Source organism: Aotus nancymaae, unplaced genomic scaffold (assembly GCF_030222135.1).
Source record: "Aotus nancymaae isolate 86718 unplaced genomic scaffold, 86718_ANA_hifiasm-v0.15.2.pri h1tg000057l, whole genome shotgun sequence".
NCBI lineage: Eukaryota > Metazoa > Chordata > Mammalia > Primates > Aotidae > Aotus > Aotus nancymaae.
Window position 1 is genome coordinate 9,209,643 of NW_026988471.1, and position 12,461 is coordinate 9,222,103.

At 42.0% G+C, this 12,461-nt stretch overlaps 1 protein-coding gene across 2 annotated transcripts in view; it reads left to right on the plus strand.

Annotated features, from left to right (window-relative positions):
* GRHL1 (grainyhead like transcription factor 1) overlaps window positions 1-12,251 on the plus strand; it is a 51,544-nt gene extending 39,293 nt beyond the window's left edge. Inside the window, exons 10-16 of one of the 2 annotated variants that reach the window (XM_021669030.2) lie at window positions 833-884; window positions 2,126-2,265; window positions 3,371-3,408; window positions 5,976-6,067; window positions 6,409-6,494; window positions 8,943-9,007; window positions 10,521-12,251. In XM_021669030.2, coding sequence (XP_021524705.1) covers window positions 833-884; window positions 2,126-2,265; window positions 3,371-3,408; window positions 5,976-6,067; window positions 6,409-6,494; window positions 8,943-9,007; window positions 10,521-10,635 — 588 coding nt within the window. In that variant the 3' untranslated portion in view covers window positions 10,636-12,251. Of the gene's footprint in view, window positions 1-832; window positions 921-2,125; window positions 2,266-3,370; window positions 3,409-5,975; window positions 6,068-6,408; window positions 6,495-8,942; window positions 9,008-10,520 lie in introns of both variants that reach the window. The other variant, XM_021669029.2, reaches the window with a different exon arrangement.
* Window positions 12,252-12,461: the final 210 nt, after the last annotated feature.

A 12,461-nucleotide genomic window follows, 5' to 3' on the forward strand; every position in this document is an offset into this window, starting at 1 on the left:
CTCTTTGCTATCAGCAGATTTATTTAACGGAAAAATAAGCTACCAGTTCATCCTAAACTAGATAACTATGTAAAGAAATCTGTACCATTCAGAAATTAATTCCAATAAATCAAGCAAAATGATTAAATGTTATGTTTTTAATACACTTAATTGCTTGATTTTAGGTCATGTTTATTACTAATATGGTTCTTTTAAAAATTGTTGTGGGTTCAGTTGCATGGTGCTATTAGTCTTTGCTCAGTTGATCTACAGAGTACATGGGTGTCCTTTTTCTAGGACTCTGAGTACACTTTTTCTCTTTTTTTTAAGATGGAGTCTCACTCTGTCACCCAGGCTGGAGTGCAATGGTGTGATATTGGCTCACTGCAACTTCCACCTCTCGGGTTCAAGTGATCCTCCTGCCTCAACATCCCAAGTAGTTGGGACTACAGGTGCCTGCCACCACGCCTTACTAATTTTTGTATTTTTAGTAGAGGCGGGGTTTCACCGTATTGGCCAGGCTGATCTCAAACTCCTGAGTTCAAACGATCCACCTGCCTTGGCCTTCTAAAGTGCTGGGATTACAGGCGTGAGCTACCGTGTCTGGCCAGAATTTTGCTTTTATTTGTTTGCTTTTCAAATAAATGTTGTTCCTTGTGATTTCATAGAATTAAAAATAATTTTTAAGACTAATCTTTTTAGAAGAAACTACTATGATAAGCCTCATTTATATAGTAAGGGAGTTCCTGTCCAGAGAAGACAGAAAGGTTTTTCCCCCCACTGGTCAGGATTAGAGTTAAATATTTTAAAGATTGGAAAACAGAATCGTATCTTGTCTTCTCTTGACATACAGGGAGCTGAGCGGAAAATCAGGGATGAAGAACGAAAGCAAAGCAAAAGAAAAGGCAAGTGTCCTGACCCCAGCTCCCAGTTGAATGCCTGTAAGTAGAAGTGTTCCCACCAAGCTTCAGATCTTTTCCGTTCGGAATGGTGGCTGGAGTTTACACAAAGAAGATAGTGGGTGTCCTCCCTGTCCCGAAGTACAGCGCTGCCTCTTCCTCAGATGCAGCAGTAGACACTGGCTCAGTGGGGTAGTTTTCCTGGGGCCTACAGGATAGATCCCCAGGTTTTCTCGAGCTCAACTTTTCCAGCTGTCAATTCTAGTTCAGACTCCTGCTTCCAGTCTTGAAAAATGACACACATTCTACATGAATCGCTGTTAAAATTGGGACTTATCTAGATTTTTGAAAGTCATAATAATGGTTTTGTGAATTCAAAATGCCTTAACTCCAAATAGGATCATTTTTGTATCCAAGGTATAATATTTTAATATTTCCAGAAGCTATAAGGCTTCTGTTTGGACATTTCACTAGGAAAGCTTTTCTTTTTTTTTTTTTTTTAATTGTGACCAGTATTCATATTCACAAAATCTTGTATCTAAAATGAAGAAAATGCTGCTTGGTGCCTGTAGGGTTTAATCTGTAGTACATGGGCTTCTGGCATGCTCTTTTGAATGGTCTGTCTGGCTCAGCAGACATTTGCCCTGCAACACCTTAGTCAGTATTCTCCTACTGGTATCAAAGTGCAAACTCCCAGTGACACTTCAGAGACAGCTGACTAACCAGAAGACCTCATTACTGAGTACTTTAAGGCCAGATTACTGGGGAAGATGGAGTCTGACTTATTAAGTTAAAAATTAGATGGGCATGCTTACACTTCACCTCATTGTTGGGTTTCTTGATATGTTCTGAAGTCAATGGGTTCATTACTGTTAGAATGTAAATTATTTAATGAAGACAGCTGAGGTGAAATTTCTTCCAAATTATGTCTATACAATTATAAATTTTTGCCTTTTCAATGAAAACTAAATATACTCTGCCTCTGTCGCAAATCTTGTGTGGATATATGTCTCTGTGTGTTTGAAGATACCTTTTCCAAAACATTCAGATGATTTTAGTGGAAATACACACAACAAATTCCTTTACATAAACTAGGATTCTTCTTAGTCAGCCAGCATGCCCTGTTGTGTCTTACAGAGTACTACACTTGAAGTGTCTTACAGAGGTGAGTGCTCTGGGGCCTGCATCCAGCCTGTATATAATCCTTTGACTTTGGGTTTCTCTCTCTTTTTTTTTTTTTTTTCCAGTTTCTGATGTTAAAGTACCACTGCTTCCCTCTCACAAGCGAATGGATATCACGGTTTTCAAACCCTTCATTGATCTCGATACTCAGCCTGTCCTCTTCATTCCTGACGTGCACTTTGCCAGCTTGCAGCGGGGCACTCATGTAGGTACTCAAGATCCCAGGGGAGGTTCCCAGGAAGGAAAGCATGGCAAAAGGAAATTCTTTGGCATTATTCATGAGAAATAGAAGGCAAAATTGACTGAAGTTTGACCAGTTAGTCAGCTCTTTGGAATATTCTGCTGGGGTGACATGGTGCCCATGCAATAAAATATGGATTGTTGATTTGAAGGTGCAGGGCAGTCTCTCAGCTTTATTCTGTTTGCATTCATTCATTCATTCATTCCTACATATCCTAGCTCATTTCAAAGATTCTAGGATAGTAACATAATTTGGACTTGAAGCCTATGATCTTTTTGAATTTAACTTGGGAGAATACCTAGGTTAAGGAGCTTTCATAGCATAAGAACATCTGAAGGCTTTTCTCATGGTTCCAGTTACTGAGTTGTCCTTGCCATGTGTAGTTACCAATGCCTTGGCAACTAAAGCTAAATTTTAAAAAATAGTCATTCCTATTTTGTGGCAAAGGCTTGCTAGAGATAGGAACTTCAGTAGAATGAGGCATAGTTTTATGCTGAGTGCAAATAAATATTGAAAAGATAGTCTTTCCTGCACTTTGTGAACAGAATTATAAGGACTAAAGATTTTTCAGTGTTCTTGGGGCCATGGCCAGTACGTTTAGTTTCTGATGGAAGTGAGCAGGGGTCAGCACGCTGTTTTTGCAAAGGACCAGGAGGTAAAGGTTTCCAGCTTTTGGGACCACATGGTCTGCACTGTGCTGCTCAGCTCTGCCACACTAGTGAAGATGCAGCCATAAGCAGCATGTGAATGAATGAGCGTGGCATTGTTTCAGTAAAGACTTTATTTACATAAACTGGCTTTGGATCAGATTTGGCTCAACCACTGATTTAGAGGAGTTCCAGACATCTGTAAGAATCTGGTTATTGAAAATTAGGGTAAAGGATTTTATATTAGATTCTATATTATTATTAATATATAATATATAATCTAAAATATATTATAAAATCTAATATAAAGGATTTTATATTAGATTGGCCAAATTCAAATTATTTCTATTTTAGGAATAATTGATTTATGGTCAAACATTTTGAGCATACATTTGAAAAGCAATCTGTTTCTTTGATCTTAGGTCCTTCCCATTGCCTCAGAAGAATTGGAGGGTGAAGGGTAAGATTTATGTTTCATTTTAATAATGAAAACAATCTCAAACTTGTAGAAAAACTCATTTTTCCCTGAGCCATTGAGAATAAGTTGCCAGCCTGATGGCCCATCACTCCTGAATATCCTGGTATATATTTCCTACCAACAAGGAGATCCTCCTGTGTCACAGTCAAGATTAGGTTATTAACATTGCTACACTAGAACCAATAATGTCCTTTATAGCAAAAAAGGATCCAGTTCAGGATCACAAATTGTAGTTAGCTGTCATGTTTGTTAATCATCTACAGTCTAGAACTATCTCAGCTGCTCCTTAATTTTTCTGACCAAATATTTTTGAAGATTTCAACCAGCTGTTTTGTAGACTCTTCTCAGTTTGCGTGTGTCTGCTGTTTTCTCATGGTTAGATTCCAGTCCTGGCAGGGATGTCATAGAGGCGAGGCTGGGTTCTCCATGCATCGTAGCAGATGGCGCTCGATGTCAGTTTATCCTGTTACTACTGGTGTGCTTTGGTCACTTGATTAAGGTGGTATCTACCAGCTCTTCCACTGCAAAGTGGCTCCTTTTGTAATAAGTGTTGTCTGGGGAGCTACATTATAGCTTTGTAAATATCTCATTCCCCATCAAACTTTCAATTTACTCATTTATTTATTGCTATCAGTATGAACTCATAGTTTCCTGTTTTATTCGATAAGTTGTGATCCATTAGTCATTTACTTTGATGCTCAGGTTGTCCCAGAATTGGGCTCTGCCTTCGTATGCCAGGCAGTCTCCTACTCAGACACTGCCCAGTGAAGGTGGGTGATACTGCCCCTCTTTGGGCCATCAGAACCTTCTTGATGGCTCTGGGACTTTTTTCAACAAAGCAAAGATTCTTTTTGTTTTTATTTCATTTTACTTTTAGAGACAGGGTCTTGCTCTGTGGCCCATGTAGGAGTAGGAGGGTGCAATCACAGCTCACTGCAGATTTGAGCTCCTGGGCTCAAGCGATCCTCCTGCCTCAGCCTCCCAAGTAGGTGGGACTACAGGCACATGCCATCACATCCAGCTAATTATTATTATTATTATTATTAATTGTTATTACGATTATAGAGATCCTGGCTTCAGGCAGTCCTCCCGCCTCAGCCTCCCTCTTTCTGTTGTTATCTACTCTCAGAAAGGTGCATCTTGATGGAAAGAGCCAAGGTTTCCATGGGAAGTTCATTCCTCCACATCCCTCTTCCCTTATCTTCCATCCATTCCCAGGGCTTGAACCATCATACTGGGGACATTCATGCCCCACACTTTACCCACTGTGCCTCTCTCTGAAGGCGAGGCCTGCACTGCCCCTTTGATTCTTAGTGTTTCAGACTTGAGTCCTGCAGGCACCTTCACTGGACGGCTGCTGTGTGCTAGGAACTGAGATGGCAGAGTCTCAGAGGCTCAGCCCATGCTCCCGAAGTGACCATTCTGCTCCAAATCCAGCACTCACTCCCTTCACTTTCAGTTATTTGCCTCTTCTCTTGTTCACCGCAATACCGCCTGCCGGACCCTCCATACCAGCTACCCCTGGTAGCCAGGCGCTCAATCTGAGCTTTTCTCTCCTCAGACTCTTCTTGATCTGTTCTCCCCTTTTGGCTTCCATGACACCATCATGTTTTAAACCCACAGAATCCTGTGCTCAGATTAACCTCCTTCCCCTGGTTCCCCTGCTTGAAGGTCCTGGGGTCCCCTCCGATGTTGACCATACACTTTGGGTACCACACTCTGTTTTCAAATAGTCCCTCTTCCCTGCCATGTAAAATTTAATTCCTTATTGCTGAATGATGAGGACATTCACGGTTGAGCCAGCCTCCCTTTCTAGATGTGGCTTCCTGTGGGCCATTCTGTTGAGCCAGGCTGGCCCTACGTTTTCCTGCACACACTTCCTCAATATTTTGAAATGTCATCTCCTTTGTCACTGCCTGTACCAGGTTATCTTAGATCCTACCTCCTCCATAGACTGTTTGCTGAAAAGAAGGACCCAACAGTTAGATGTGGCTCACACCTGTAATCCCAGAACTTTGGGAGGACAAGGCAGGAGGATCGCTGGAGCCCAGGAATTTGAGAACATCCTGGGCAACATAGGGAGAACCCAATTCTACAAAAATAAAAAAATTAGTGGGGCTTAGTGGTGTGCACCACTTGGGAGGCTGAGGTGGAAGGATTGCTTGGGCCTGGGTGGTCGAGGCTGCAGTGTGCCATCATCTGTGATGGCACCACTGCACTCCAGCCTGGGCAACAGAATGAGACCCTGTCTCAAAAGAAAAACAAAAAACAAAGCGCCTCATCCTCAAGAAAGTAGCTTTATCTAATGAGAGTGAGGGGCAGATACCTGCAAGCAACCTGAGTGTGGTCCCATGTCTGCCTGTAAATATCCATGAGCCCTGGAGTCAGGATCTTTCTTCAGGCCTGATTTTTCATCCCCAAATAAGGAAGCCGGACCAGATAAAGAATGAAAGTCATTTTAAATCTAGTTCCGTGATAGGCTCATAAACAGCTTTGTTGATGCAGCTTGCTGAGTTCAATCACTAACAGCATATTTTGGATTATTGCAGGTCTGCCTTGAAAAGGGGGCCATATGGCACAGAAGATGACTTTTCTGTCCCTCCTGCTACCAAGCTGTCCCGGATAGAAGAACCAAAGAGAGGTGTGTTGGTTTCCATTTCTTAGTGGGAGTTTTAAATCAGAAGTGAGTTTGGAATCTATCAAAAGCATAAATTACTCAAACACATTTTTTCCAATTTCACTTGCTTGAGAATTCTTCCATCAGACCAACATCTAGCTTGAGCTAGGACTTCTAGCAAAGTTCAGAGAAGCCAAAACCTGTGTTCCTTAAGACAGAATTTATATTGGCTGATGTTTGTCATCCTTGATGTGAATATGTTTTTTATTTTAGCTAGTACCCATGGTCTGTTTTCCTCTTGCTCATGTGAACTGAATCCTGTTTTTCTCTTTTCTCTTCCTTATTCCCGGTTGGGGATTGATTAGTGCTACTCTACGTTCGAAAGGAGTCAGAAGAAGTCTTTGATGCCCTGATGCTCAAGACCCCATCTTTGAAGGGCTTGATGGAAGCTGTAAGTAGGATCCACTCTGTACTCCCCTGTACAAAGTGAAAGGAATGTACATAGAATTTTATTGAAGCAGTTTATCAGATGATCCAAATCTTTTGTCAGACCTTCTGGAATCCTTGACACCTTTCTCAAGTCATCATGTGTCCCACATTTTATCCTAACCCAGGGATCCTATGTAGTCACTCAGTAATACCTAGTTCACTGAATTGAATGGATTTGTGATAGCCTATGAAATAGTTTAATTCGTATATATGTGGTTAAAGGGAGATTGTCATTTAGCAAGCCATTTAGAAGCTAACAAAAGTGATTTTTAATCAAGTGAAATCTTAAAAACTTCATATAGAACAACAGTGGCTCCTCAGTCTGCCTTTGAAACTCCCAATCCTAGAACAGTACTTGAACTTGTATCCAAGACCTCACAACAGCCTATTGGAGAGAAAGTAGAAGTGTAACCGGTGATGGCAGTAAGTCTGTCTTACAAGGATCTCAACACAGGGCTGGAATAAACTGACCCCTTATTCCCTCTGGTGATATCAGTAAGAGAAGAAACGTGGAAGGCTGCTGTGTTAATTTCCCATTCCGGCTATGCCCCAGGAAAAACGCAGGTCATCAGCACTGAGTGCAGATATTTACCACCCTGTCTCCTACAGACCATAGAGATCTTTGAGCTCAAAGTGTGTCCATAATTGGGCTGAAAACATCTCCCCCAGCTCCCTCTGATGACTGTCATGTGTTGAATTCGTAACACATCTTGATGAAGGGCATGCTTCATGCCATGCACTGTGGCAGGCACTGGAGTTATAAGCATCAGTGACACAGTGCTGAATGGAGTTTATGTTCTAGTTAGGAAGACGGAGACACCAAAATAAGCAAAGAAATTGAAGTCCTTTTTCAGGTACTGGTAAGTGCAATGAAGAGGAATAAAGCAGGGAGATGGGGCTTGGGTTTGGGGAGCTGCTGTGTGTCTCTCAGCCAGGTACCCCTAGTCCACGGCTGTCACTCAGCACATCCCTGCCCACCTATAACACTACAGCACAGGCAGCACCATTCCCACTGTCGCTTCCTGCCCTCTGGGATGTCCCCTGGGTTTCTCTTTTCTTACCTTTTGAGGACCCTTCATTATGTCTTTTTTTCTTTCTTTCTTTGAGACGGAGTCTCACTCTGTCACCAGGCTGGAGTGCAAGTGGCGCAATCTCAGCTCACTGCAACCTCTGCCTCCCGGGGTCCAAGTGATTCTTCTGCCTCAGCCTCCCGAGTAGCTGGGACTACAGGCGCATGCTACCACGCCCAGCTAATTTTTGTATTTTTGGTAGAAACGGTTTCACCATGTTAGCCAGGATGGTCTCGATCTCCTGACCTCGTGATCCATCCACCCCGGACTCCCAAAGTGCTGGGATTACAGGCGTGACCCACCATGCCCAGCCCATTATGTCTTAAGAATCATGCCAACTGTTTTGACAACAAACAGGTAAAACTTTGGGCTGGAAAAAGAAAAAAAAAAAAAGAATCATGCCAATTGGCCAGGTATGGTTGCTCATGCCTGTAATCCCAGCACTTTGGGAGGCTGAGGCAGGCAGATCACCTGAGGTCAGGAGTTCGAGACCAGCCTGGCTAACATGGTGAAACCCCGTCTCTACTAAAAATACAAAAAATTAGCTGGGCGTGGTGACTCATGCATGTAATCCCAGCTACTCGGGAAGCTGAGCCAGAAGAATTGCTTGAACCTGGGAGGCAGAAGTTGCAGTGAGCTGAGATCATGCCACTGTACTCTAGCCTGGGAGAGCAAGACTCTGTCTGAAAAAAAAAAAAAAATCCTGCAAACCCTGATTACAGGGAGAGAGGAGAGTGAAGAGTATGGAGAATTACTGTGCCAGCATAACTGTTCATGGCTTACAAGAAATTCATGACAGGATCTTACATTTCATAACATACAAAGTATTATCCACTGGTACAGAAAAGAAAAAGGGCTTATGTGGTGAGAACTCGGAGCTGGGGTCTGATCTGAAACATGTGTTTGGAAGATTGGCGGGATCTGCAGGTTCGTCATCTGAGGCTCTGTTTCTCAGTGCCCCCTTGAACTTTGCTCTGTGGCTTGAGGTGAAGCTGGCAATGCCATCCTGAGAATGGTCTGGATGACAAGTGTGAATCAAGTGTTGGATCTGGAGTGAATCAGCTATTTATCCTTGGAGCAACTCACCCATTCTCTTTAAAAATAGCCTCTTTGCCCCAAAAGGAAGACAGCCAGAGTTTACACAGAGAAGCTCATTACAGGGGGCAGCAGGCCGAGGAGAGGCAGAGGCCCAGCACATGAGCTGGGGCTTTTCCATGTCTTTGCGTCTTAATTTTTGAAAAACAAAGTTGAGTGACTACACACATATATACATATATATGTTGCTGTTTGGCTTCTAAAGCCTTGGTGCAGTGTTTTGTAATTTTTTTTTTCCTCTTTAGATCTCAGACAAGTATGATGTTCCTCATGACAAGATTGGGAAAATATTTAAGAAATGTAAAAAGGGGTAAGCAGCCACTGCATCCTTCGTCCCTCAGAAAGCGCTGATCCCCACCCCCTCTGCAGTGCCAGTGTGACACACCCTCCAGCACCAGTGTGACACACCCCTATGCCAGGGACATACCCCCTGTGCCCGTGTGACACGTGTGCATTATGCCCAGTCCACAAGCAGCTGAAGAAACCTGGGTGCTAGAATGTGGCTTTTCTAAATTATATACGAAATTACTTAGACAAAAATTGATCTGGCTTGAGGAGATCTTTGTGGATCGCTTTTCTAAGTCAACTTTGCCCTCCACATCCCTGGCAGCAGTGCCATGGCTCCATACCCTAGGGTGTGTGACCAGTGCCACTGAGGATGGCCAGGGCAGCCCCTCTGTGTGTGGAGCTGTTGGAGCCAGGCACTGGGTTGGGCACGTCCATGGTGCTGCACTTGGTCTTCACGGCTTCTGAGTTGGTCTTAGGGCTTGTTGTTCATAGTTTATAGACAGGCAGCTGAGGAGCAGAGCTCGGCAGGCTTATTGGCGCTGCAGTTCATGTCCGCTGCCTCTGCAACCCGTGCCTTGCTCTACCTTCCTGCCCAGGATCCTATTTCCCAGTTATTTCACGTTGCTGCTTTGTCCAGAGATTAGTACTTTTCATTCTTTTTTTGCCTGCCTATGATGTTTGGCATGGATAAGCAGGGGCTAGCATGAGAACTTTTTGTCTTAATTTTAAAACAATACTAATGGGAAATTTCTAGATGGTTCTAGTGGAAAGAGTTGGACTTAGTAGTTCATTTATTTTTGTTTTCTTATTCTTTATTTTTTGCTTGGTAATAGTAGTTCATTTAAACTTTGAGGCTAACCTGCTGGAGTGTGTAGTTTGTCAGGGGGCTGTGGCTTCACACCATGTAAGTTAATGTTATTGATGTGCTTTTGCTTTATTTGTTTAGAGGTGGTTTCAGTCTGTCGCCCAGGCTGGAGTACAGTGGTGCAATCGTAGCTCACTGTACCCTTGAACTCCTGGGCTCAGGTGATCCTTTCACCTCAGCTTCCCAAGTTGCAGGAACTACAGGCATATGCCACCACATCCAGCTAGTTTTTAAAATTTTTCTGTAGAAAAGGGATCTTGCTATGTTATCCAGGCTGGTCTCAAACTCTAGGGCTCAAGTGAGTCTCCTGCCTCAGCCTCCCAAAGTGTTGGGATCACAGGTGTAAGCCAAGTACCATTTACCAAGTGACTCCTATTAAATACATGCCAGAAATGATAACCACAAATAAGCTAATATATTTCATTTCCCATGTGCTGTGATATAAATATATCACCTGATTTCCTCCTAACTTAATTCTCTCAACAATCCTATAAGATGGGTACTATTATTGTCCCCATTTTATAGATGAGGAAGTTGAGGCTTAAGGAGATTTATAATTTGCCTCACATGCCACAACTAGTAAGTGGTGGGAGAGCTAACAGTTAAATCTAGGCCTGACTCCAGAGCCAAGGGGGAGTGAAGTTGGTTTGTCTTGTCCCTCCCCATCCAGGATCCTGGTGAACATGGACGACAACATTGTGAAGCATTACTCCAATGAGGACACCTTCCAGCTGCAGATTGAAGAAGCCGGGGGGGCGTACAAGCTCACCCTGACTGAGATCTAAAGGCCTGCAGGCCACAGCTCCCCAGGAGTTCAGTGCAGGTGTTTCTAAATCTTACGGTTTGGCAAGTGCAGATAACCCCAGTCAGTCATCTCGCCAGCACAGATCTATATCGAGGGAAGGGGTTCCTTGCAGATTGGAGATGGGGCTGCATCTGGCTTGGTGGTAGCATTTAATCTATTGCATTGGCGTTTTTCAGATGAAAGAGAAATCCGTGTACCATTATGTTTGAATTTCCTGATATATACAGGATTTAAACTGAAAAATTTATTCCAAGAGTTAACAGAGTCTCTAGGAAGCTTTGGGATATCTGCTATGTTATTTATCAAAATATTGGGATATCTGCCTTGTGCCTACAGTGTCGTGGGCCTGAGGTCAGCAGAAGTCAGAAAAGGTGGAGGCTTGGCTTTAAGTATTATGTGCCCTTGCCTGAATTCAGTACAACTCCACTGCATCAGGTTAGTGGGAACGAACCTGAAGAGTAAGGAGTGAGCCCTCTCTCCCTTACCCTCTCATTCTCCACCAAATGTTTACTAAACAGGGCATGTTACTGAAATCTTCCTTTGCGACTTTCTTGGACATATCAACTGCCTTTCTCATGAAGAATTTTAATGGGTTACAGTATGAAATCAGTTAAGATAAAGCTGCATTGTATATAAGTGCAATATATTTCTGAAGGTCTGTAAATGTGTACATACATGTCTTATATAAATATATAATATATAAATGTGGTGTCTCTGTACATATAGTGAAGATATGCAGTAAGATCTACCTTAAAGACTTTCCCTAGACAAAGGTTAAGTTATTTTTGATAATGTATACCAAGCAGATAGAATACTGTGCTTAGTGGAACCAACTAAAAACCTTTTTCTCTGTGTTTTTCCAAACACAAGCAGTCATTTTGTAGCATAGCCAAACCTTCTCAAATGACAGATTGTTTGCTATTGAGAATGTTATTTGGATTTCTGTACTGTTTAACAAATGAAGTAAAAGAAAAACACTATTGCAATTCACATCTTTTGTTATGCTAGTATCAGTCAGATGTACTTAGAAGAAACACAGTAATTACATCAAACATATTGCAAGTGTTGTGTACCAAGTGATACAGCTCAAAATGGAGTTCTCCTCATCTTCCTGTTTGGAGAAATGATTATTTTATCACGCTTCAGATCCTTGGTGCTTTGATTATCTTGTATGTAAACAATTCTAGAAAACATTCATGAATTTATAAAAATACATTACTGTGGCAGGGGAACATTTTGTACACATTTAAATATATAAAAATACTAAACTATAATTTTATAACAAAGTCACGGGTATCTAGGTTCAGGGAGCTAGACTAGGTCATTTGTGTACGTAGGACTGGTAGTTACAGTCTTGGGTTAAAAGTACTCTAATGAAGTATGGGAACTAAATTGCTGGTTTTCTAAGATAAGATACGGGATATGGGTCATACAACTATTTTATATTTTTTATGAAATTGATTTTGTGTGTTATTTTCAATTGTATCATTGAAGATGTATTTTAAAACAAAGGGATTAAATTTTATATGTCTATTTCGTAATATGTTATTTCCTATTTTTCAATCTGACTTTATCTTTGCATTGGTCGGTAAAACATGAGAGCTGAGAAGCATCTCTTGCTAGCACTTTCTCCTTCTTTCTTAATGTGTATGCTTAAGTTGTTTCCTTCATGTTAACTTTTTCTCACCAATGTCTGAAATGATCCACATAATTGTTAAATCAGGATCCCTGAAAGATTTTTCAATTCTTACCAAAATTTAACCACTAAAGCTGAAGGTAAATGCTTTCATACCTAAAATCTTAGTA